The sequence below is a fragment of the Nelumbo nucifera genome, chromosome 2 (assembly GCF_055504915.1).
Source record: "Nelumbo nucifera cultivar China Antique chromosome 2, China Antique-T2T, whole genome shotgun sequence".
NCBI classification, from domain to species: domain Eukaryota; kingdom Viridiplantae; phylum Streptophyta; class Magnoliopsida; order Proteales; family Nelumbonaceae; genus Nelumbo; species Nelumbo nucifera.
The window spans coordinates 6,179,158-6,206,582 of record NC_142650.1 but is presented as its reverse complement, the minus strand read 5'-3'; the positions used below and the strand labels follow the sequence as shown (position 1 = coordinate 6,206,582).

Sequence of the window (27,425 nt, the reverse complement as noted above, 5' to 3'; positions counted from 1 at the left end):
GTCGAAACTTCAATAAAGTTGAGACTTGAGAATTGGAGAATGCAGAATCAGACAATCAGTTAATCAGAATTTCTCATATTGCAGATAATTGAGAATGTATGAGAGAGAGAGAGAGAGAGAATTAAGATAATTGTTGAATTGGTGTGATGAGAATGGTGGAGAATATGGTTATTTATAGGAATTGAACATAATTCAATTGCCCAAAACACCCAAAAAACTATCTATTATTTAGATGTTGGAAGGGGTATTTTGATCATTGTAAAGTTACTTATAACTTTACCCAAAATGCCCCCCTAAACTAGTTGTTATATAGCTGTTGGTGGGCATTTATGCTTTTTTTCAGCCCCCAATAAGCAAAATACAGAAATACCCCCTAATATGGTTGTTTATAGCTATTTGGTGGGGGGGGGGGGGGGGGGGGGGGGGTATTTCTGTAAACCCCCCCAAAAGGTAAAACTAGCCGTTGGGCCCCTTTGGGAGGGGGACCCAACGGCTATATTCCCAAGCGGGCCAAACGCAGCCCGTGCTGGGCCTGGCGGGCCATGCTGTGTCGTGCCGCAGGCTGGGCCCTACCAGCATGCGGCCTCAAACCCCCGACCCAACATGACACAAACCTCCGTGTCGGGCCTGGCATGGCCCGTTAGCCATTGTGTTGGGCCGATCCAAAATCATCGGGTGGCCTGGCCCAATTTACACCTCTAACCTTCCCATATGAGAGTTTAACCATCAGAAATCCATACAGAAGATATTTATTATATCCCCCTTAACACGTATAAACATATCCAGCGAAATGGGAGGAGAAATATCCCTCATTGACTCTAATGTCCAACTCTAGTAATATTTGCTTGCCATCACTTCAAAAACTTACTTGAACAAAAATGTATTCAAACATTGATGCAGACACTAAAACTGAAACTGAAGTGTATCATTACTTTTCAAAGAGGAAAAAAAAAATCTTCATAATCCTAAAGTCCACTATTTACAAATTTAAATTGAGATTATACAAAAAGCAAATGGTCATCACCATATGCCAAAATCATAAACTTTTCCAATAAGACCACTGACGATTAGGGGGGCATCAAAGAACTTTTGTACTAGGCTGCAAAGAGCGGCAAGGATTAATTCTGGAAGATTAAAATCACTGCATCTCTAACCTCATATATTTTCACCACTTCATTCTGCCTTCAGCATTTTCACTTGCTATAGTGAAGTTATTGATGACTTGTGGGCAATATCATAAACAGAAATAAGAATCTCAGCACCAATCAATATAATGATAAGCCACTCCAGAAAATCTGATTTCCTATTTTGTAGAATCTCTTGTAGAAAGCGAATATTATGCTGCAGAGAAAGAGCAAAAAATTCTTTTTCTGATGAGCATATGTCACAATTTTCAGTGAAACAAACTAATTTACCAAAGCAGTACGCAACTACGCACAACGTTATTGTCAAATTAGATCAACAAACAAAACAAAAGAGAGGGCCAGATGGGTAAAACCACAGCCATTATATTACCTCCACAAACTTCAACTTGAAATCAAGGCTTGCAAATCTCTGAGTCAATTCAAATTCATCCCGAAGATATTCCCATATCTGAGCATACTTTGCATCTTTCCAAGCAATATCTGATCTGGAAATACCAGAAAATGTTGTGAACATGTTACAGGTTATATAAACTAATGAACAATCAAAAAGTTTTATAGTGCGGATTGTGGACACATGAAAGTGTACCACCCTCTATGCCCAAAGTAGTATTAAGCCTACTAGTACTAAGATCATTTAAAACCAGGGTCCAATCCATCCATAAGCTACTAATATCTGAACAAAGCTGCAGAAAAGGGATAGCTTAAGTAAACTAATTTGAAACAGGACAATTTGTTTTTTAATAGATTGAAACAGCACAAAGTTTGAATAGCAAAACTATATTAATATCATACTGGCTTAGACCAATGTTGAATTAGCCTTTTTGACATCAATAAATATGTAGATAAAGGTTTTGAGGAAAGGGTATCCTAAACATGAGATTCCAAAACTAAAACATTGGTTGTTGTTGGCAGAACCACGTCATACCAACTTCCTCAAATAGCAAATATATTCCAATGGGAAATGGATAGTCATATCCAAGTCCATGCTGTATCCATATCTGGGCATCATAGAACTAAAATACTTTTGGGAGAGTTAAGTCTTGTATGTATGGATTAATATAAGTTACAAGGCAGTTGTACATATAAGTTTCTGTTACTCATCAGGAAAAAAAACAGAGACCTGAAGACAGAAGGAACTAAAAGAAAAGAACGGCATAATGAAAATAACAACAAATTGACGTTTAAGATATCATTTTGGGACTAGACCCTCACTGAGGATCCCCATGAGGGGGAGGAATCTGAAAATGAGAAGTCACAGCAAAAGCAAAGGTTTGACGTCCCCATAATCTGAAGATGGGATCCAAAATTAATGAGATTCTTTTATGAATAAAATTGATGAGATATCAATCATAGGTAAGATAGTTGTAATAGAGAAGTTTTTTTTAAGGTAAGGTAAAATTGTATTAATATAGTCAAAAGGAAGTATACATGTGTGTTAGTTAACAGTACAAAAAGATTCTGTACATATGAACACAATTAAGAAACCCCAAAAAAGTCAACATTCAAAAAAGAAGATAGATAATCATCCTTAAAGTGCAGATTAATCTCAGCTATGCTCTTTTGCTTCCGATGATCTGATTTATCAGCATCTCTTCTTGATTTTGTTTTTTATCAAAGATCCTGATATTCCTTTCACCCCAAACAGCCCAAATTACAGCCAAAGGAATAGCCACCCATAATATCAACCTTTAGAGAATTGGAAGAAAAAAAGACGAATTCAGTCTGACATGGCATCTAAAATTGCATCAGCTAAGGTTCTCCAGATCCTTAATGGACATTGCCAACTAGGAGAAAGGGCCAGAAAAAAGAAAAACAGAGGTGTGGCAAAATGTACAAGGCAGAAAAAGAGGAGACAGAGCAAAATGATGAGAATCTAAGGTGTTGGTTTGTTGTTGGGGTCCTTGCTGAAAGGTTACACATCCTCCCAGGTCTAGTTGCTTTGTAGGAACAGGATGTCAAGTTGCAGGGTGGGCTTCTTTTTTCGGACTCTCTATATGTTCTTTCTAAGTTGCTTGCCCTGTATGTATTGTGTATACCATTTCCCTTTATTGCTTTAATATATTTTTTTATTTCTTATTAAAAAACTCTAAAAAGGAAATAAGATGGGCCTTCAAGGAGACAAGGTGAGGTCGCCTAGTCACCTTGGCAATGGAATTTTTTGAATAAAAGGTAAGAGTCCTAGGGTAATTCCCTAGGTTCCATAGCAAGCAGCAACCATCTTTCGCTATTAATTGTCTATAATCTTCATAAAAAATGTATAAATAAACTAGTATTTTAATGCTTACCATTTCAGGTTTTGAAGTCTTTGAGGGTTCAAGACAGCATGCATGTTGATTGAACCCTAACAAATAAGAAAATAATAAAAAGAAACTAGTATTTTAACTCACAAACTGAATAATTTAGTTTAATAATGTATTTTTATTATTATAATCTCAAAAGTTAAGAACATAAAAGTATCCAAGAGCACCATGTAAAAAATATCTTGGCAATTAAGCGAGGTGACCCTCCAGGAGCACCTTATCGCCTAGGCATCACCTTGACAACTATGATGGACCTTGTAGCTTTAAGAACTAAGGCTCTATCATTAATACCAAGTTAGGAAAAAAACTCAGAAAAAAATAGATGTGAGCAAAAAGAATGTCAAAAACGACTTTCCTATATCAAATTAAAAAATTTAAAAAAAAAAAAACTACCAGAAAAGTGCTTCTCCCAAAGGTATAAACTGTATAGTGGTGTGTTGAAACAGAAAACAATAACAATTGATCTAGGTTCTAAAAGTCATAGCAGTTTACAGATTAAGGGCTTACAGCTTTTTATCTCTTTGTAGATCTTTTGACAGGGACATTTTGTTCATAGATTAAGGGCTTACAAGTCTTTTATTGAATTGTGTCAGTTTTTTATCAATCTTTTATTGTATAGTCTCAGTTTACAGTCCCTTGGTGTATTTGGGCTTATTTGTGTTTATTCTGCAATACAATACTTCACATTTTCAAAAAGAAAAATAAACGCCATAGCATCTTAAAGGAATGAAAATCATAAAGGTACCTATTATATCCACCAAAAAGGGATACACCGTTCTAAATAAAATATTTATAATGGCCCAAAATGGAATAAGAAAAGGCACCAATTGGCAATGCCAAGAATAGTTTCACTTTTCTATCTTATAGAAGTCTCAACCATTGTGCAATATTTATGAAGAAGCCACATCAAAAAAAGAGAATGCAAATATATTTAAAAAAAAAAATGTTGTCATAGAGCTATCTCAAATGCAGTGTTGGATGGACTCTCTTAAAGGGAAGGAGTTCTGTGCCAGACATATGTCAGAATTTGATGCTCCATGGATTCTTGGATTCTTGAGGACACTTTTATGCAACATTTCCTTTTTACCACGCAACTTATTTGGCATAAATGAACAGCTAATATACAAGATGAATGTCATTTTTCATATCAAACGTTACTTAGTAACAATGGCAATATTTTATTTGCAGGATGTTGGAATTCAAAACATATGAACTAATTTAACAGTATATACTTTTCAACAGACATGTCTGCTGGTCCATGTTTTCCCATCTTTCCAAGTCAGATTATAGGACATGTTGGATTCTGACTCCAATGTCCATCTCCATGCAACATTGCTCAAATGAAGATGAAAAAAAAATGGAAGATGACCATGACCACTTTGATACAATGAGCAACAGCCTACAGCTTAACCATTTTACTTTTTTGAGAAAAAGTATATTTTATTAATTGTATAAAATGGATGGCTTTACATGGGGTGAAGAATCCCCAAGAGAACTTTAAGAAGGCTAGGTTAAAAGGAGGGCATCAGTTGAGAAATTGTATGCCTTCGCCCAAGAGGAAAATTTTTGCTAACATGCTGTGTATGATTTCATTTAAATGAAAGTATTTGCCTTCAAAAATCCTGCTGTTCCTCTCCATCCAAATAGTCCAAAGCACAGCTGCAGGTAGCATATTCCAAATAATTCTGCCATTACTAGAGAGACCTTCAATGCACCAAATAATACAGCTTAACCATATAATAAGTTTGGCTTCAAATTGTTTATTGAAAATATTAAATAATTGATATGGCATTAAACAAAATGGAATGGTGAAACAGGACTCATGTAGCCAACGCCACACAGTTAGGATAAGGCTTAGATGATGATGGTGGTGGTGGTAGTAGTGGTTTTTCATGAACTGTGTCATTGTATCAGTGGTTGCATCACATTTACCTTTCAAAAAGCCCAAGTTTAAGAATCACATCAGCTAGATTAGAGTTTGCCTTTCCAACAAGCTGGAAAAGTTTTTTCCTTTCCATGGTGAAGGTGCCAGTTTTCTCCATTCCACGATTTATGTCGGTAAATTCTGCAACCATTCCATCAACCTATAAAAGAAAGTAGAGTTTTACGCACACTGTTAATGCTCAAGGGCAAAGTATGCAATTTTGCAATTGAAAAAATTATACATCAATTGGAAAATACCTGGCGAACATAGTAATCAAGAGCAATACTTTGACCAAGGACACTACCAATGGTACGAATACCATCAATGTTCAAATACTGCAGCATTATGTAATCCAACCCACCTTGCATCCATGTGTTTAAAGTTGGTTTTTCTCTCACTTCATACTCTAGTGACAAGCACACACGCCCACAAACATTTAAATAAGATAACAGTAAGTTGAGATAAATCAAAAGTATCTTGATTAATTGAAAAGATAAGCAAAATTCTTTCCTTCTGCGAAGTATTGAAATTCAAGCAAGGATGAAGAACACATATCTAGCAATATATGGCAACACATGATGCAGCCAACCAGTTTATCTTTTCATTTTGATAGGTAATCACCAAATTTACCCAGGTATTCAAAATAACCTTACTTCGTGCATATGTTTGTACATGTATACATATGTGTAGCTGATACCATCGGTTAGAAACTTGGAATTAACTGACCTGATGAACAAATTTCAACTTGACCAACCACTCTCACCAGTTAGACTTTCAGCCCAGTTTTTTAATCACTTGTGTTATTCCTATGGTTATCTAGTATACCTTCTTACTATATGATTGTAATTCATGGATTGGCTAGTGAATCCAAGTACCACAGTTCAATTGAGCATAAATTTGTTCACTTTATCACATTGAGTCACCAAGTTTAGGTTGTTAATTTTCAAAATTTACAAGGTTCTCCTTTTTTAATGGTAATCAAATCTTTACTAATGTACAAAAAAGAACATTTTATGGTACAGGTGCTATTGCTAAGCAGTTCTTTTAAGGTATAGTCTAGTCCTGGCTACCTAAACAGTTAAACCCATTAATAACCATATTCATCTTACATGAAACCATCATGGGGGATGTATGGGATGACTCACGATACAACACTTTTCTATTTGTGTGTAAACTCAATCTTGGAAAAACCTATAGCCATGTTGTTTGGAAATTTCTGGTGTGGGTTATAGGAAGAATGGGCCTTAGGCATCACTGGATTAGATAGATAATAGAGATGCTTGACAACAGTCCATTTCTCAGTCTTTAAGGCGTTAAGAGGTATCAACCAGGGGATCTTCTCTTCCCAATCTTATTTATTCAGGTTACTGTTCTTAACAGGCTTGTAAGAAGAGTGATAATAGAGAATTTCTCAGGTGATTCAGACTTCAGAGTTGGCAGAGAAAGGAAGGTGGTCCCTCATTTCCAGTTTGCAGATGTTATGATTATCCTAAGTGAGATTCAGAATGAATACAATATTAGGACTGAAAATCATTTTACAGGCAGTGGAGAAGGTCTCAAGTCTTAGGGCCCGTTTGCTTTTTGGATTTTGAGAGGGGAAGTTGGTCAATGTGATTTTGGTCGGAAAATTCATTTTCCCTGGTTATCACTTACCCAGGTAAGTGATACCCATCTCCCAGGTGGGAAAGTAACTTTCCCACCTAGGGGAAAGTTGCCAACAGTAGGATGGGACAAAAATGCCCCTTTTAATAATGGATTTTTATGGATAAAACGGTCGTTGTTTTATTTACCTGGGAAATAAAATAACATGGGTAAATGCAACATAGTTGTCAAGGCAACGCCTAGGCGACAAGGCGCCCTTGGAGGCTCGCCTCGCCCAGTCACCAAGCAGTTTTCTATACTGTGTAATAAAATACTTTTATACTGTTATTTTTTGAGATTATAATTATAAAATAGACATTATTAAACAAAAATATTCATTTTTGTGTTTATAAAATAATTTCTTTTTATTATTTTCTTATTTGTTGGGGTTTAATCAACACAAACATTGCTAACTGCTGTATTGAACCCTCAAAGACTTCAAAATCTGAACCAATAAGGGAAGAACTTAAATAGGGTTCAGCCCCTATATTTTTTGAATTTTCTTTTCTTTCTTTTTTTTTCTTCTCATAAATATGTTGCTTTTCTAGACTTAAACATGAAGTTTATAATTTTCTTTTGAAAATTATGGATATTTATTAAAGAAAGAAGGCTATGGAACCTAGGGAACTACCCTAGGATATGTGGTTTTTATTTAAAAAAATCCATCACCTAGGCAACACCTAGGTCACTAGGCAACAAGGCACCCCCCCTGTCGCCTAGCCTCACCTTGGCACCTTGAAAACTATGAAATGCAATTACCCAGGTAAGTAGCTTCCCAAAAACGAACGGGACCTTAAAGGTAACTGAGTAGGATTGTGAGAGAGTAAAATAGCCTAGAGAAAGCAAATATGGATTGTGAGAGAGAAAAGTAGCCTCCAAAGAGTTCCCCTTGAGTGGCAACCCTAGAATAGTTTCTTTTAGGAACAATGTGGTAAATCAACGAGATTGGTAGCATGGAATACACATCTTTGGGTTGAACAATAGCTTTTCTTAAATCCATCTTTGCAAGCCTTCCCTTCTACTTTCCTTAAAAGTTTTCAAAGCCTATGAGTGTTGTTAAAAAGAATAAAGAAAGCCATGAAGGACTTTCTTTGGGAGCTGAGGGAGAATAAAAAGGACTCTGAACTAGGAAAAAAACGATGTGCCTTAAAAAGGTACATAGATATTCAGATGTAGAGAGAAGAAGAGACAAAAAAGCGTGACCGTCTTAATTAAATGGCTCTGGATGTTTTCTACTGAGATCAATTCCCTTCACCATTCAGGTCATCAGAAGCAAATATGGACAGCACCAAAATTGCTGGGAATTTGGACCTTCTAGAAGAATAACTCACAAGTGCCTAGAGAAAGTAACTTAGTCTATTTACCTGTTATTTTTGAGATTCATCAAGTATGAGGTTGTGCCAGGCCATATGGTTAAACTTTGGCAGGAAATTTGAATGGGTCATGTGTTTTCTGTCCTTGATTTTCTAGACATTTGTCACATCTTCCACATTGCGAGCATGGATAAGAGAGATTTTGAATGTGAGGAAGCCATCAATATTCCCTAAATGTAGTTTCCCATTGAGAGCATGGATAAAAGGATCTGAACTTATGATTCTTTAGGGTTGTTTTCAAGGTCTTATTTCTTCAAAGCCCTTGATGAATGATGGATCACATTTGGCTTTCCCTCCCTTCCCGGCCTAGGCGATTTGGGTTGAACCCCCCCCCCCCCCAATATATATATATATATATATATATATATAGTAAAAGTTATCAAGAAATATCCTTGAAGATAATCAACAGTGGAGAGACGATCCAGAATAGATGGACAGTGGAGTTATTCTTTCACTACAAAGGTATGGAACCACTTTTTCCCTCTATTTGAATGCCTTGGAATGCTCCTTCAAAATAGTGGAGTTGTTTTCCAACTGATTAATGCCTCATAATACTATTTGGGAAAAGATCCTTTGGCATTGTGTAAGGGCAATGATATTATGGAGAGTGTGGTGCAAACAAAATGCTAGGATTTTCTTAAGAACAAATTTCAGGACCCCAAACCACAGGAGGAGGTAGCTATATGGTATGGGTGGCACATTAGGCTATGAGTTCCAAGCAATCTCAATGAGCTCTATTCTAAGCAGGATTATCTCATCCAAAAATGAACATAAACCGACCACAGGAGGAGGCACCAGAAGAGGAGAAGCTTAAACTAAACTTTGCTGGAAGCTCTCTAGGCAACCTGGGACTGTCAAAAGCATGAGCAGAAATTTTCAGAAACCATGAAGAAAGCACTGTGATGAGCTATAGCTTTTCCGGTGCCAGCTTAAGTAGGAAACTCTTTGAGAGCAGACTTCTAGCACTTCTCCAAGGCACAGATGGCAAGATGTAGAGGTTTTGAAGTGGAAGGTGACTGCAACTCTGCAAGGTAGCACTCACCTGGTTCCAATCAGAGTCTGAGGGGTAATGACTCCTAAGATTTACGACAAGAGAAGTTAAAAATATCTTTACATTTTTTTATCAGTGTTAAAATATCTTTACATCTCATTTTAACTGTTTCATCAGGTGGATCCCTAGGTCTGCAAAAAGTGTGGCTGATGTATTTGGCAAGGGAAGATGCTAACAGAAACCTGTTAGAATGGGAGCAACCAGGCCTAACGATCAATATTTAACAAATTTTTTATTACCTTTCAGTCATTAGGGTCAGTTTCAACTGTCCTTGTAGTTTTATCAATTTATCCTACATTCTTGAGAAATTGAGAATGTAGGTATTTGTACAGATTTAGAGAAATGGCAACTTCAAGGGAAGTTTGTCTCCCATACATTGCTTTAGAGAAGCTCTGAAACTCCATGTGCCATGTGGCTCTATATTCAGCTTCTACACTTGACCTTGCCACAACTGTCTATTTCTTACTTTTCCACAAGACTAGATTACCCCCAACAAAAGTGCAAACTCCTGATGTATATCTCCTGTCATCAAGGCATCCTGCCCAATCAGCATCTGTATAAGCTTCTAGCTTCAACTGTCCATGGTCAGCAAATAGTATGCCTCAGCCTAGGTGTCCCTTCAGATAAGCAAGAATCTTGTCAACAACCTCCCAATGCTGGACTCGTGGGGCATGCAAGTATTGACTCACCACACTCACTGCATAGGAGATGTCTGGTCTTGTCATACATAAATATAGCAGTCGCCCCACAAGTCTCTGATATCTCCCAATGTCCTTTACCAACTCACCTTCTGATGCATTAATTCTGTGATTCTGATCAATAGGAGTATTGGCAGACTTTGTTCCAAGTTTCCTTGTTTCTTGTAAAAGGTCCAAAACATAATTCCTCTGAGAAGTAAAAATTCCATGCTTTGATCTTGCAACCTCAATGCCCAAGAAATACCTCAGCTCCCCAAGATACTTAATTTCAAATTCTCTGTATAGATTCTTCTTCAAACTGTCAATCTCACTCAGGACATTTCCTATAACTACAATATCATCCACATAAACAATCAGAACTGACACCAGGGACCCCCTTCGCTTCACAAAGTATGGTCTGATTGAGTCTGAGTGTAGCCAAAAGCAATCAAGACCTTCCTAAACCTGTCAAACCATGCTCTGGGAGACTGTTTTAAACCATAAAGTGACTTCTTCAATTTTCATACCTTCCCCCTTTCAGCATCACTATAGAAACCATCAAGAATATCCATATACACTTCTTACAAATCCCCATTCAGAAAGGCATTTTTTACATCAAGTTGGAAAAGGGGCCAAGAGTATGTAGCAGCAAGAGAAAGAAGGATCCGAACAGAAGTCATCTTTGCAACTGGTGCAAAAGTCTCTAAGTAATCAATGCCATAGGTTTGAGTGTACCCTTTTGCAACCAGTCTGGCCTTATACCTTCCTATACTTCCATCTACCTTGTATTTAACTGTATAAACCCATCTGCATCCAACAGTCTCTTTGCCCTCTGTTAGATCCACAACCAGTCTGGCCTTATACCTTCCTATACTTCCATCTACCTTGTATTTAACTGTATAAACCCATCCACATCCAACAGTCTCCTTGCCCTCTGTTAGATCCATAATCTCCCATGTCTGACTCTTAAGGCTTTCATTTCTTCATGCATAGTTGTCTTCCACTCAGGCTTGGAGAGAGCCTCACTAACACCCTTGGGTATAAACACAAAGTCAAGGGAAGAAAGGAAAGCTCAATAAGGAGAAAATCCATTGTAGGATAGATATTGTGAGATACAATGAGCAATACACTTTCTCTTCCCTTTTCTGAGAGCAATAGGAAGGTCTACGTCATCTGTAATGGGATTAGTTGAACCAATAGGAACTGAAACATTAGAGGGATCAAGAGGAATACCTGAGTCCATGTTAGCCGAATCTAGAGTCCCCAAGGAACCGATAGGAAGTGACGTGGGTTCTTCTGCAGTGGAATCAACCTCCCTGTGAAGTCGTAGGTGCTATCGTGAGTAACAATGAGAAGCAGGATGCAAGGAAGGTGGTAAGATAGGTGACATAGGAGGATCAGACATAGAAATGCACATAGGAATTGGAACTAGAAGAGGAATAGATTGCTCACTTACTTCCCCAAAATACTCCCCTAAGAAGAACCCTTCGAGAAAAAGGATGTGGACTCAAAAAAGGTGACATCCATAGTAACATACCGACTCCTGGAGACTGGGTCATAGCAACAGTACCCTTTCTAATTTTCTACATACCCAAGAAAAACACACTTCTTTGCCTTTGGATCGAGCTTCGAGCGGTGACATCCATAGTAACATACCGACTCCTGGAGACTGGGTCATAGCAACAATACCCTTTCTAATTTTCTACATACCCAAGAAAAACACACTTCTTTGCCTTTGGATCGAGCTTCGAGCGGTGAGGACCAAGAACATGTGTCACAACCAAAAACCCTGAGAGGGATGTGGAACATCTCCCCCTCAGGAAGGCTAAATGGGGTGTTGAATCCAAGTACACAAGAGGGCACCCTATTAATCAGGAAGACTGTTGTGAGAACTGCATCACCCCAAAACCGAACTGGAACAGTAGATGTGATCATCATGCTTCTTGCAATCTCAACAATGTGTCTGTTATTCTTCTCTGCTACACCATTCTGCAATTGACTATAAAAACAACTGCTCTGATGAATTACTCCATACTCTAACAAATACGAAGCAAAGTTCTTCTCAAAATATTCCTTGACATTGTCTGATCTGAATACATTCACTCGTACCCCAAACTGTGTTAGCACCATCTAATGAAACTGTCGAACCAAGGATGGTACCTCATCACGGGATCTCATTAAGTAAATCCAAGAATATTGAGAAAAATCATCCACAAATAAAAGAAAATATCGGTAACCACCCATAGAAGGAACATGGTATGGTCCCCACACACCAGTATGAATAACATCAAAAGTAGATGAACACCTTTTATTACTAGCTTTAAACAAATGTCTACAATGTTTTCCAAGCTAGCAGCTTTCACATTCTAAGCTAGACAAATTAACAGACTCAAATAACTTCAGAAATAAGAAACGCAAAGAAGGAAAAGACAAATGTCCCAAAAGATTATGCCAAAGCATAATCTGACCCACAAACTCCTGACTCAAAATCCCTGCTAACATGATGACTCTAATGATGAGGAAGCGCATCCAGAAGGTAAATTCCATTCACCTCAGAACCACTCCCAATCGTCCTCTTTGAAACCAGATCCTACAAAACGCAATGGCTAGGAGAAAAAACCACTAAGCAATTCAAGTTCTTAGTCAAACTACTAACAGATAATAAGTTAGTATTCAATCCGGGAACATGAAGGCCAAAGGGTAGGGAAATGGAATCAGTAATCTTGATAGCCCCTTCCCAGCAATGGGAACATGAGATCCATCTACTGTGGAAACTTTGTCTCTGCTAGAACAGAGTTGGTAAGAAGAAAAAATAGTGGAACTATGGGCCATGTGCTCTGAGGCTCCAGAATCTATAATCCAAGGAGGTCCCTCCTTACCTGTAGTAGAAACATAGTTTGTAGTGGCATGTGAACTACCTATATGAGCAAAGGAAGTAGAATGTCCACCACCAGAACCACCTATACCTAGCTGTCCACCTGTTACCGGATTAGGGCTGACTGTATCTCGCTGATTTGGTAACTGCCCATATCTCCCAAGTTCGGCCCTCACTGCAGCAACTGCAACAGACTCCAAAGTAGTTGTAGTAGGGGGCCAGGTAAGTCACCAATGACTGCAATGTTAACATTTCCCTTCTTGTTTTTGAGTCTATTTGGCACAAGGTGAGGATGAAGCTTCCAGCAGGTATCTGTCGTGTGTTTAGGCTTCTTACAATAGTCACATATCAGATCCTTCTTATCTTCATTCCTGCTTTCACTGCCACCCCGGTCTCCACTCTGTTTAGGTTTCACAGTACTAACCATGGCTGACTGTTCAAGACTCGAATTCCTCATCATCGCATTCATCCTACTCTCTTCCCCTAATACAAAGGCATATGCCTGAGAGAGAGTAACACTATCCCTGGAAAGGATATGTTGCCTTGCAATATCATACTTGGGATTGAGACCAACAAGAAATTCAAAAACCCTAGTCTTCTCTAAGAGTTTCTGGTAGGCAGCAGCATCCTTAGTGGTTTCCCAAACCACTGTCTCCAGATGGTCAATCTCCTGCCACAGGATTTTAAGGGCCAAAAAATAAACAGCAATAGGTTTATCTCCCTGTCTGGTATCAATAACCTAGTTCCTCAACTGATAGGCCCTAGCAACATTTTCACTCTGTGAGAAGGCTTCTGCAACCCCATCCCAAATTTCCTTAGTCGTATTTGCCCACAAAAAAATTTTTACTCATATGAGGCAGCATAGAATTGCATAGCCAAGTCATTACCATATAATTTTCTTGTACCCATTGAGAATTGTTGGTCTCGGGTTTCACTTCCTCATCAGTGATATACCCCAACTTCCCATGAGCACCAATGACCATCTTTGCAGATTGTAACCATTCTAAAAAGTTTGTACCATCCGACTTAACTGTAGCGATGACCCCAGCCTCAAAAAGGTCTCCAACACCTCCTCCCCCTTGTCCCGTTTCACTTCTGGTTTGTTTTAACCTCTGTGACCCTCCATTATTCCCAACAAAGAAATAATCCCTTTCAGGCACCACACACACACCCTTCTGGAACCCTAGGTGGTCCTCCCACAAAAGATTCCCTTTTCACGGGACGGGAGAAGAAAGAGAAAAAACAGCCACTCCCTCTAGAAGCCTCCAAAACAGATGGGACTTGAACTGCACCCTTCAGAAAACTCCAAGGAACCCTAAAAAATTAGGGCGCCACTTCCTAGGTCAAAATTGAAGAGTCCTACAAAAATAGAACTCTCCCCCTTTCTCCAATTCTTCCTGAATTTGATGGGAAACCCTAGACCAGCTACAGGGCAAAACAGATCCACCAAAAAATCCAAAAACTGGGCTTACCTGAGGTCTTTGATCAGCCTCTCATATCACCATGCAGTCAGCCGATCTAGGGCTGCATGATAAAGCAGCTCAAGAAACCTTCGGCCTGCTCTAATACCAAGTAGAAATTGTTGATAACAGTTTCAGATGAATGCCTTGTGAAGAAAAGTAGAAGAAACTTAAAGGTTTCAGCAATAGAGAAGAAGAAAAGAGAGTGGGATGTCGCCATAATTGAATAGATCTGACCGCCAACCCCCTCTTGATTTATATACTTAAAATAAAAGAATGGAAGATTACAAGAATACCCTTAGTAGGGCAGCTACTTTAAGTAGCTGAACAGTCACAACTTAAAATAGCATAAACTAATGGGCCTAAAGGCCCAATAACTTCCTAACTTAACAACTTAAAAATAAAAATAAAAGGCTGGCCCAATAACTTAAAATTGGCCCAACTCAACAGCCTTCTAATAAAACTCCATTTATATTGCAGATAAAAAATAAAAATAAAAACTTGGGCTGACAAGAAAAATAGCATGGATTCAAGTCTGGGAGTTGATAGCCAGGACCAGCATTCAGTACTGGCCTATTTTTTCATGGCTAATAGAGATTCGAGAATCAGTACAGGATGAATAAGTTCATTATTTGCAGTGAAGGGAATCTAACAACTATAATTTCCCCTCTTTTCCTATTATTTGAAACTCTGACTCCCCCCTCAACTAAGCTTTCCAAATATGTCCAATTGCGTACCTTTTACAAAATTAGTTACCACTAGCACCTTCAAATATGGCTGAAAACAAACTGGGCTATGTAGAAGTTTGATTAAGCGAAGAACCTAAGTAGGCATAGCCACCTTAGGTATCAAGAACTCTTGCAATTTGCAACCCACTGATAAATACAACAGGAAGGAGCTAGCTACACCCAGCCCACTAGTGAGTAGGTATGTCAGCAGATGCATGCTCACATACACAGATTTTTTTTTTATCAGCAGCTCACATACACAGAAATCAAAGCTAAGAAACTAAGAATTTGAAACCACTTGGCCTACATCATTATGATTGTGATCTTTTCAAGCTTCCTCTGCTTTTTATTAATCCAACCACTAGAGATTCTACTCCCCTGTATCAATTTCCATACTAATATTTTTTTTTGATAAATGAGTGGTATTTTATAAAACAAATATGCAATACCCAATTGGAAAAAAAGGGGAAAAAAAAAAGAATATTATGGGCACTGGACCCATTTTAAATCCACAATGATACAATTGGATGGTTACTCCCTAAGAGCTTGCCCAGTCCAGTAAAAATTGGGTTCAAGTCATACTGCATGCACTTTAACAATGACTTGTCCAAGTTCAGTTTTCACACTAAAATAATAAAGGTAGTAGAAGGGGCACTGTTTATAATAGAACTAGAACCATTGCAAATGGCACATGTTCATCTATTAGAATAGACAAAAGATTTGTGCTACCAGTATCATACACCAACTTTGTCTACATCATGAAATCAGAGCCCAGCTTCCTCAAACCTATGGAACTTTCTTTTTTCTTTTGCTGTCCAGCTCTTCCTTGTTATGTTATTTAATCAACAAAATCTACCTAATTCCAGGCCTTGCCTCCCAAAACATGATGATTAACAATGGCTTATGAGAACATATTATATACAGAGGATGCAGCTGAGGAAAATTGACCTATGTTCATGTGTCAAACTGAAGATTACTATGCATTAGGCCAAAAATCTGGATTTGCTACTAATTCAGGTATTATTTACCACATGAAAACACACATCTAGCCATCAATCAAAATGTCCAAAGGTAGGAAGAGTTCATACTTTGTCCCAAAACCAAATAATCCTGAAGATAAGGGACTCAGTTCCCAATCCATCTCCAAGGGCATGACAGTTGATACATAGGGTCGGATCACCTTTAGGCCTCAACCCTAGCCACCCCATCCAAGATCAGGTTGGGTTAAACCCAAATTTTTGCCAACCCAACTTCTAAGAACCCCAACCCAATCAGGCCCAAAATCGGGCTGTGTCAGTCAGGTTTCAGGTTGACCTATACCAGGTTTCACCCCTATCTCTTGAGCCTTCTCCATTCCATTAATGATCAAAAGAAAATATTTTTTGAGCCTTTCCAGTTTTTTTTATATTTTCCCATGTTTCTTGCATTTTCCAAGAACATTCAATGCTAAAAAACTTTGTTGCATTAAACGCCAATGTAAAGGGAAAATGAAGGGCTAATTTCATATTTAATCAAAATAAGACCTCACCATCCTTTCTCATTTCAGGAAGCAATCCTGAAGCATGTCTTTCTACAATCTTCAGATACCCATCAACCTCATGATCACGAATATTAAATAAGACAATGGATCCATATTGAAAAACTATCATGTAAGAGCAATCACTCCCACTTAAACTAGCTCCACAACCCTGAAAAAAATGAGAACTCAGTGCATAAATATCATTTTGACATTCAATTAAATATAAAGGCAAACAAAGCAAGCCCTTGAATGAAAAATATTATAAGAAAGTTCATGGTACATGATTCATTATCCATTATACTATGCCCATTGTGTTTTTTTTTTCTTTTTATTTTTATTTTTATTTTTTTTTGGGGGGGGGGGGGGGGGGAATTGTCAAAAACTCACCATGAGTTTTCAGCATTTCTCTTAAACTCACCACAACTTTTCAAAATGTCTAAAACTCACCATGCTACTACTTGACATAAAAAGAGACTAACAGCTGTTAATATATTACCATTTTAACCTTCATAGAAAAATATAAAATATATACATATATTTTAATATTTAGATATGAAAAAAGGAAAAAGTTCAAAAAATATTTCAAATATAAAATACATAAAACACAGAAATTGGAAAAAAAATATAAAAAATTATAGAAATTGCACACAAAATAAAAAATTAATTTCAAATTATGAAAACTATAGAAATTGTAGAAAAACACCAAAAATTATAGAAAAGCACATAAATTGCAAATAAATAAAAAAGTACAGAATTTTATAGATTGTAGAAAATAGAAAATTGTAAAAAAACAGAAATTATAACAAAACACTAAAATGTAAAAAAAAAAAAGGAAATTGAAAATGAAAAAGACCCTTTTCCTCTAACTCACCATTCAAGGGTGATTTGTCATAAAAATTGTTATTTATGCTGACATGGACACCTCTGTTAAGAAACATTAACGGTACTAATGGAAGGTGAGTTTTGGAAAATAAAAACTTATTAACATGGTGAGTTTTAGACGTTTTGAAATGTTGTGGTGAGTTTAAGAGAAATGCTGAAAAGTCATGGTGAGTTTTAGACAATTTCCCTTTTTTTTCTGAAAAAAAAAAAGGTAAGCAGACAAGCCAGACCATAACACCCAAGTGTAAGAAAGAGAATAATAGATATGGGTTCTTTTGTTTATGGATGAGAATACAAGAAAGTAATCAATATAATGCAATTTGTCACATGTATCATTTCGTATACCATATAGGTATGTTATTTTTATGCAAGGAAGAAGCAACAAATATAGCAGAGATCTTTTTTTCCATTTTTATTTTTAGAAGGAAACAAAATAATATGTCAAAAGGGGAGTGTAGATGAAAGGATGTCAGAAAAGCACAAAGTTATGGAAAAAAATCCCCCTCTACTATAATAATTTACTCATGTATGAAACCATAACTTTTTATTAGAAACTGACCAGAATTTCAGAATTTATGAAGTCGGAAGAAGATAATATAAAATTGGTGTTTTAAAAGCGCAAGGTGCAAGGGCCAATTTGCACTCGAGGCAAGGTGCGCGTCTTTTTGAAGCAAGGCGCAAAATTAAAAAAAAAAAAAAGCTAAATATTTCAAAAAATGTCAGAAAATAAAAAATAAATAAATAATATTAATAAGAAATATAAACTTAAATTTTAAAATTAATGGTTAAAAAACCTATTATCTAAAATCAGAATACATAAACATAACATGTAAAGCATATTCAAATGGAAATTTAAAAATAAAATCAAACATATAAAACATTTTCAAGCATGTAAAGCCCACTCTCTTTTTTTCCTCAAATGCATTACTTCAAGTAGCTAATGTGATGTAAAACGTATTACATTCCTGATTCTATAAGTCGCCTTTGTGCCACGCCCCTCGAGGCAAGCCCACACAAGTCCATGTTCAGGTCTTAAATTCTTAATTCTCACACAAAAAATAATGATTTTATAATTTTAATTGCCTTTTAAGAAGATATTTTATTAAGATGAATGAATGAACAACATTAGCAAATAGGGAGTTCTCGGACTTGTTTGGTCTTGCCTCGAGGGGCATGGTCAGGAGTCCGGAGGCAGAGCCCCCTGCCCAACCACTAGGTTCAAAAAAAGTAAAAAAAAAAAAAAAAAAAACTTACAATTTTCAAAAGGCGCACGCCTAGGCGCACAAGTGCTGCACCTAGGACCTGGGCGAGGCACCTACCCTAAAATGCGCCTCACCTATGCGCCTAGACGCATCTTTTAAATCACACAAACACGATTTGAAGGATTGTGGTTGTGAAGTATTGATGGTGTTGATAACGCACCATGGTGAAGTGTTGAGTTGTCATCATTCAATGATTTAAGGGGGCAGGTTATGATTGTGAAAGGCTGAGGGCATTGCTGCTTTTGGAAGATGGATGGTGTAGCTCATAGTTAATTTGCAATCTCCACAGCCATGTCCCCAACAATGTAGTATTCCTCTCCGGAATATTCCCAAAACTTAATCTTTCAAATGGGTAAGGAGAATAGCCAACGTTGTGGCTGACAATTTGGCAAAGCAAGGGACTCTCAGGGAAAGCTTGTTTTGGGTTGTATTGTAAGATTTGAGTTTTGTATGGGGTCAACACTCAGGCTCTGAGTGGTTGACAGTACTGTACTTAAATGATCTTTCAATCGCAAGGTTTCAAAAAATTGCTACTTCTCAAATTATCCCCAAAAGTAAACCCAAGCAAGTCAAGGCCATTGCAAAACCACACAACCCAAAATTCCCACACCTTCTAATATCTCCCTTTCTTCCATATTCAATCTCACAATACAACTTTTTGTCAAAATTGATTTTCAGATTGGACTTTTTTTTCAAAAGTTTAAACAATCAATTTTAAATTTCCCACCCATCTAAAATCACCCCCTTCACAAAATAAAATTTTGTCATCAATAAACTGTAGGTGAGTAACCGGTACCTCTTCTCTCCCGACCCTCCATCCCCTTATTCAACTTCTAGAATCGGCCCTATAAATAAGTCTTCTGAATACATATGCAATCAGTGTGAATAGAAAAGGAGGGAAGGGGTCCCCTTGTCTAATTCATCCAAGGGCTAGAAAATGATCCACCACAGTCCTATTTCCCAAAATTGAGTAATGGCAAGCCCTAACACAGCCCATCAGCCATCTACACCATCTTTCACCAAATCCAAAACTTTCCATAACATCAAACAAGAAACCCTAATCAACCAAGTCATAGTCCTTCTCCATGTCCAGCTTACAGACAAAACCTTTATTTCCAACCCTATTCATGTCCTTCACACTTTCATTTGCAATTAGAATCTGATCAATAATTTGCTTGTTCTTAATAAATTCCCCCTAAGAGTGAAATTATGGAGGGGAGGGCAGCCCTAATTGAAATAGGATTCAAGATGGCCCAAAGTGGTAATCAAGTACATTATGCAGGTAATAACATCGCTACTTTGCATATCTACAATATTGTCACCAAATTATGTTATAATCCTATCCCATGTATTCCACACAGTGTTGGCAGTGTTCATTGTGGAATATATCAATTCTAATAAAATTTCATGCCACTATCCATGGAAATGGAAATGTGTCGTGGAAATATTAGGAAATTATGAACATTTTAAACCATAGTTGTTAGTGTGTCATTTGGGGTAGCAACAACAAGCTGCACTCACTGGATAATATGGTTTTCTGTTTGATTAATAACATGTTTGTATTTTATTAAAGGAACACAATTAAGTGTTGTGACCATGTGAACACATCAAAACCAAATCACCCAAGCAAGCACTCACTGAGTGATTTGGTTTTCATTTGGTAGATAGCATGACATTTTTTATTTTTTTGATCAATAGCATGACATGTTTTATTGGAGGGTCAAAAGAAAGTATTGCAACCATGCGAACTCATTTCTCCACGTGTTAAGTTGTCTTTGTATTTCTTGATTTTCTAAGCAATGGACCTTATAGGCATAGTTTTCAAAGCGTCGAAGCAACACTAGGCAAGCACTCACTGAGTGATTTGGTTTTCATTTGGTAGATAGCATGACATTTTTTATTTTTTTGATCAATAGCATGACATGTTTTATTGGAGGGTCAAAAGAAAGTATTGCAACCATGCGAACTCATTTCTCCACGTGTTAAGTTGTCTTTGTATTTCTTGATTTTCTAAGCAATGGACCTTATAGGCATAGTTTTCAAAGCGTCGAAGCAACACTAGGCAAGCACTCACTGAGTGATTTGGTTTTCATTTGGTAGATAGCATGACATTTTTTATTTTTTTGATCAATAGCATGACATGTTTTATTGGAGGGTCAAAAGAAAGTATTGCAACCATGCGAACTCATTTCTCCACGTGTTAAGTTGTCTTTGTATTTCTTGATTTTCTAAGCAATGGACCTTATAGGCATAGTTTTCAAAGCGTCGAAGCAACACTAGGCGATGTTTTTTTTTTTTTTGAAACCCATCTTTCACTTTAAATTGTCACTTAGTTGCCTAGGTGATGGCTTTTTTTTAATAAAAAACATGAATTTTAAGGTAATTCCTTAGGTTTCATAGCAAGCAGCAATCATCTTTCACTATTAATTGTCTATAATCTTCATAAAAAAATGTATAAGCTTCAGTTGAAGCATAGAAAATCAACATATTCATGAAAAAATGGAAGAAAGAAAAAAATATATCAGCACATAAATGGGATAAGCCTCTATTTTCTGTCCTAGGAAAAGAAGAAAAGAAAAGAAAGGGTGAAAGAAGAAGAAGAATATATGTGTTGATTGGAAAAATTTATGAGTCCTTCCATGCTTATCAGTTCAAATTTTGAAGTCTTCGAGGGTTCAAGGCAATATACATGTTGACTGAACCCTAAAAATGAGAAAAATAACAGAAAAAAAAAAACAAAAAACAAAACTAGTACCGTAACTTAAGCTGAATAATTTAGTTTAATAATGCCTATTTTATTATTATAACCTCAAAAAGTTAAGGATATAAAAGTATCCAAGAGCACTGTGTAAAGGTATGCCTCCACAACTATGGGGTAGTCCAAATAGGGCATGGATAGAAGTAGTAAGAAATGATTTAAGTAATAATAATTTAACGATGGATATAGCATTAAACAGAATGAACTGGTGAAGTAAGATTCATGTAGCCAACCCCATATAGTTAGGATAAAGGCTTGGATGATGATGACTATACCTAGAAGGAGTAACATGGGTCTACATCATTGTTATTGATTTCAGAAATGGGGAGCATTACAAATTAAGAGAAGCAAGCACGGCAAAATCCACTCAAAAACCCTACCTACTACAATCCATCCCTTCACCTGGAGGATGAACATTTAAGCACATATAGAAGCAGATAGATGGCAGAACCAGTGCCTCATCCAATTACTTTTCCAATGTTCTACCAGCCAGGGACGACCAGCCCAAAGGAGAATCTCAAACAGCAGCATATTCACATTTAGGCCCCGTTTGGCGCGTCTTTTCACGCGGTCTTTCGGCTGCTTACAAGTCGGGAAGACTGAAAATCGGTCTATTCCCGTTTGGCACGCGGAAGATCTCGCCGCCAAAAGATGGGGCGCCAAAAAGACGCGGGAAGCCCATTTTGGGCTGATTTCGGGAAGCTCCAAATGAAGCTTCCCGCGTCTTCCACGTTTTAATCTCATGCGGGAAGACCCAAAATAACGCACGGAAAGATGCGCATCTGCCAAACGGTCTTCGGGCTGCCCACATCTTATGTCAAAAGCTCAATGCGTCTATTGACTGCCAGAGCTACGAGAAGATCTTCTCAAAAAGACTTGCCAAACGGGCCCTTATACTAGTTAGCCTCATTAAATACAAGTAAGAGATAGCTTGCACCAAGAAAAAAGGAGCCCTCCAAATGACTTTTTAAATATTATGTTTCTAAAATAGGAGGATCTTCAATTTTGGAGATCATGAAGAAAATATTTGTTCAATATGCTGCTTCTAAAGAAAGGAGGATCTTGAATTATGGAGATTAGCCATTAGAATATTATTAAAAAAATACTTTGTTATAAAACATCATCTTCATGTGCTATAATGCTATTGCTAGACTAGTTTCTTGTTGGCTTTTCAATTTCCTATAAATGTTTCATTTGTTGTCGTAAGAGATAAAGTGGTTATTTGGAACGTCTGAAGTTGTTTTTCATTGATTTTGAGTAACCAGAATTATCTTCCTCTCCTGCCAACATCCTAATTTCTTGTTACTGTTAAACTTTCAAGTTGCTACATCACCCATGAAGTAAATCTCAATCTAAAGACATTTTCCTACTTCTGCTATTCTGTTCCAGCTCCCATCCTTGTGCTGAATGTATGTGTGTGTGTGTGTGAGAGAGAGAGAGAGAGGTGAAACCAAATTCCCTACAGAAGCTTCTATAGGAAATCTCTGTAAAAGGCAGTCAGGGGTGCAGCTTCATCATTGGCTATAGAATGATAGACAGTATTCTGATGAGAAAACCTTTCTCAGGTTGGCTATAGGGTGATAAATGGTGCTCTGACTTCTGATCAGAAAACCTTTATCAGGTTCCCATGTTTTTGCACTGTAATGGTAAACATAATGCATGGACTGCTTTGTTTCTGTTGCCATGTTACAATAGGGTTTACCATATCTTCCGTTTTCTCTCACCAACATCAAACAACAACAACAACAACAAATTCGAATAATTACTATTTTTTTTCTGCGCACCAGTTTAGCTAAAATAGAAAATTATTTAAGTTGATTAGGGATGAAACAACAACCAAAATATAGTAATTTATCAAATAATTGTTTCTGAATGCCAGGCATTCAAGCTTAATTAACCAATGATCTGAAAATCAAATAAGATGTCTAAACTTGAATAACAAATAGCCAAATACCGGAACAAACAGAAATGAAGAAAATAGTCTAGTCTAGAAATAAAAGGAAAAAAAAAATGATTGAGTATGGCGAACTTACGCTGGGGTCAGACTTAACGTCTCCGAATCGAAGGACAACATAATTAGTCATGCGAGAAGTAGGCGGGATGAAATTGGCTTTATTCTGATCAACTAGACTTCTCAGATCAATACTGCAATTGAAAACAATGAAAGTTAAACCGTTGTTAACCTCAAAATAAATAAACTCGCAACCAAAGTCACGAAGAATTCACCGCTGAAATAAGAACATGAATAGACAAAATTAAAGAACAAAAAATGAGATGGGAAGATGGGGATGAAACCTAGTAGAGAAGAAATAGGCCCTAACAGGAATGGAAGGTTTCATCTCCTCCTCCTCGGTTATGGTGCTGCTAGGGCCATCGCCGATCTCCGAGCAGGAAACGGACTCGTTCCAGTCCAATGTGTGCGCCGAGGGGATTGAAGAAAGCCCTCGAATAACGAGGGTACGGCAGCCGGAACCGAAATTGGAACCGCTCGGCCTTGAATTGAAAGACAACAAGTTCCGCTGGAAGGTTGAGGATTTCGTGGTGGAGAAACAACGGGGTGATGTTGGAATAACAAGGCAATAGTTTGAAAAAGCTGGTTTTGCTCTGAACGACGTAGCTGGTGACAAAGACGATGAAGTAGAAGACAGCAGAAGCATCGTCTTCAAATGCTTGTCAATGGAACGACCTCGCCACATTTTCATCCCAACATCATATGCTTCGCTCTGCTCTTGTTGCAGCTGCTGCCACTGCCAGACGCTGAGAGGCTTGCGAAATAAGCAAGAGATCAACGTGAGCCCAGACAGGGTTTATACTTTATAGTTTCCACCGGAGAGTAGACACCGTTCCAATACCAAAGTACTCTGACTCTTGAAGCCACAATGGAACGAAGATATCGAAATGACGATGCACAGGCATGAGGCAGCTCATAACCCTGCTTCGTAACTTGTCTTTTAGCGTCTAATCTGAGGGACCCAGTGGTGTCTATAGCGAGATCATATCGGCGCCTCACAGTGCCCTACGGTACATCTCAACCGTGTATTGAGATCATCTCCCAGTGATGACATGTATGGGAGATGCTCCCAATACACGCTGCGATGTGAATGTGGGGCGCTGATGTGATCTCGTCTATAGAAAAGGGATAAGGGGTTTATACTTTATACCGTTGTGGACCTTGTGGTGGTCATCCCTTTTACGAACCTGAACACGTGTCGTTAAAATAGTTGTGTACAACATTGGTGGACATAAAAGGGCGTCCATCCGGCGACCTGGGCATTGCCATGGCCACGACCCACATTAGGTGAGACGATGTAGTCATTTAGACCATGGTCCGACCAATTGACCGGTTTTACCATTCGAGTGTCACACAAATGTTTAGCTGGAATCATGATGATTTGTTTTTCACTTTTAAGTAGGGTGAGCAAAAAAAACCGAACCAATCAAAAAAATCAAACTGAAAAATCGGTTAACCGAATCGGTCACTTCAGTTTTGGTTCAATATTCTTAAGAAGCTGATAGTTTTGGTTCGATTTCGGTAAATCATTTAAAAAAACCGGTGGTTAACCGAATCGACTGATATATATAATATTATATATGTTATATTATATTTTTTATTTTTTATTTGAAATTCAACTAATGGAGTTTGATAGTCTGATAGACTGTCGGTAGACCTGTTCATGGGCCGAACTGGGCTTTTGCTCTTTATTAACATAATTTTTTTAAGCCCAAGCTCGAGCCCGGCCCGACCAATGGTCCTAAAACTTGGGCCCGAGCATGGCCCTCATAAAAAGCCCAAAGCCCGACCTGGGAATCTGAGCATTGGTGCCCTCTAAGGATTGAGATAATGGTGCCTATTGAGTTCGCCGATTCCAGGGAGTCAAAGAGTGAGAATAGAAACCGAGAAAGTGAAAAGATGGAAGATGACAACAGTGCCGGCCAGAGAGAGAGATAGAGAAAGAGAGCTCACCTCTCAAGAGATAGAGAGAGACGATCTAGATCTGGTGGCGCCAACCGCCGGTGCCTGAGTTCGTAGAATGAAAGCGGTGCATTTGGGTTTTGGTGGCACCGGCTGGAGAGAGAACTGAGAAGATAGAAGACCTAGTTCTAAGCAGAGAAAGAACTGGGAATGAGAAGAAATAAGATGAAAACAGTGCCGGCTAGAGAGAGAGAGAAGGAGAGAGAGAGAGAGAGATCACCGCCAAAGAGAGAGATGACTGGTTCTGGTGGCACCGCCTACCGGTGGATGAGTTCGTAGGTGCAACTGGGTTCGCTGGATCTGAGAGTTGAGAGGAAGAAATGAGAGTCGCTTCAGAGAGTGAGAGTGAGAAAGGATAATGAAAATAAAAGTATTTAGGGTTAGGGTTAGGCAATTTAGGAAAAGTCAGACCAGGCTTTTTTAACAAATCCCGAGCCCGACTCATAAAATAGTCAGACTCAGACTTTTAGGCTCGAGGTCAAGCCCGCGGGCTAAAACACATGCTCAAGCCCATCCGGGGGCCGAGCCGGCCCATTGGGCTACCCGACCCATGAACAGGTCTAACTGTCGGCATTGCCAGTCTGACAATGCTAGACTGCCGGTCTTGAGTGTCAAGTTCGACAATGCCAAAATGCCATTTTGAAACTTTCAATTTTTTTTTTATTGAAAAAGTAAAGTTTCAATTGAAAGTTGAGTAGTGCGGCAGTCTTCATTAATTGCCCATCGGTTACTTTACTTTTCGTACTCCCCAATGAAATAATACAAAGACTCATAGAAAAGCCACCCCTACCCACTTATTTTTCTTATAATTTTCTCGTCGACTTCCTCATCTTCTTTCTCCCTAGTATCGTCTCCATAGTTCAATGCTCTAATCTTTGGGTATTTGTGTATTCATGGCCGATTACAGGTCCAGGTTGTACGGGGATGGGAAGATGTAGATAAAGAGCTTCTATTATTTTTCCCAATCCCCACTCAAGACGGTGCGCCAACCACCAGCACTGCAGCAGCCGCAGTACCAAGCGGCAACGCCGGTCGCCACCTTGTTGGCAAGCAAGCACAAACGTTAGCACCAAGCCCATGAAACAGACTTCTGTCTATCTTCTCTTTCTCACCTCTCCTCTCGGCGTCTCCAACAGCAACCACCGGCACCGACAACAACCACCATCTTCAAAAAATCCGGCATTGACAACAACCACCCAAGTCACCAACAATTTTAGTTTTTTTTTTTTATTTTAAGTTAACAAAAAAACGAAAAACTGAATTGATGGCATCGCTCCGGTTCAGTTTAGATATTTAAAAAACTAATCAGGTCGGTTCAGTTTGAAAAAATACCCCACGGTTCGGTCCTACTTTTAAGGTTGTCAGTGGGTCGGTTCTACCCGACCGATCGAGCCGATTGTACCGATTCTCATTAATTGGGTCGGTTTTGGTTATAACTTGTTCCGAACCGATGACTAAACTTTTCTTTGTGATAAAAAATAAATAAAAACTTAGTTTATGATTTTTTATCATAATTTTATGTGTAGAATGGTGCATTTGATAGATGATAGTATAATTTTAGTTAAAAACACTTGGTTTTATTGACATATAAATATTTTGTTATTTTATTGTCATTTTTAGTAAGATTGTGTTTGTTTTCGATATACATGAAAATCGACATAAAACTCTATCATCGATTTGTATTTTCATGCATTTGTTTTGATTTTTACATTGATTCATGCATAAAAAAAACTCCAACAATCCACTAAAATTTTAAACCCATTGATAGAGTTTTACATTGATGAATTTTCCCCTATAAATAAACGCTGCCTAAGGTTATGTTATGAAAAATCAAATTTATATTTGTTATGTATATAC

At 37.9% G+C, this 27,425-nt stretch overlaps 1 protein-coding gene across 2 annotated transcripts; it reads right to left on the bottom strand.

Moving 5' to 3' along the window:
• Nucleotides 1–840: 840 nt before the first annotated feature.
• LOC104594738 (sporulation RMD1-like protein, putative (DUF155)) lies at nucleotides 841–24,507 on the bottom strand. 2 transcript variants are annotated; one of them, XM_010255191.3, is made up of 7 exons: nucleotides 23,891–24,507; nucleotides 23,629–23,740; nucleotides 16,703–16,862; nucleotides 5,627–5,775; nucleotides 5,378–5,529; nucleotides 1,516–1,630; nucleotides 841–1,341 (listed from the first exon to the last, which is right to left on the bottom strand). In XM_010255191.3, the coding sequence occupies exons 1-7, from the start codon at nucleotides 24,295–24,297 to the stop codon at nucleotides 1,201–1,203; spliced, it is 1,236 nt and encodes a 411-aa protein (XP_010253493.1). In that variant the 5' UTR covers nucleotides 24,298–24,507; the 3' UTR covers nucleotides 841–1,200. The 2 variants fall into 2 exon arrangements, with proteins under 2 accessions (XP_010253493.1, XP_088754620.1); XM_088898494.1 differs by lacking the exons at nucleotides 841–1,341; nucleotides 1,516–1,630 and adding an exon at nucleotides 1,639–5,149 and having other exon boundaries at nucleotides 23,891–24,505.
• Between the last annotated feature and the right edge of the window lie 2,918 nt (nucleotides 24,508–27,425).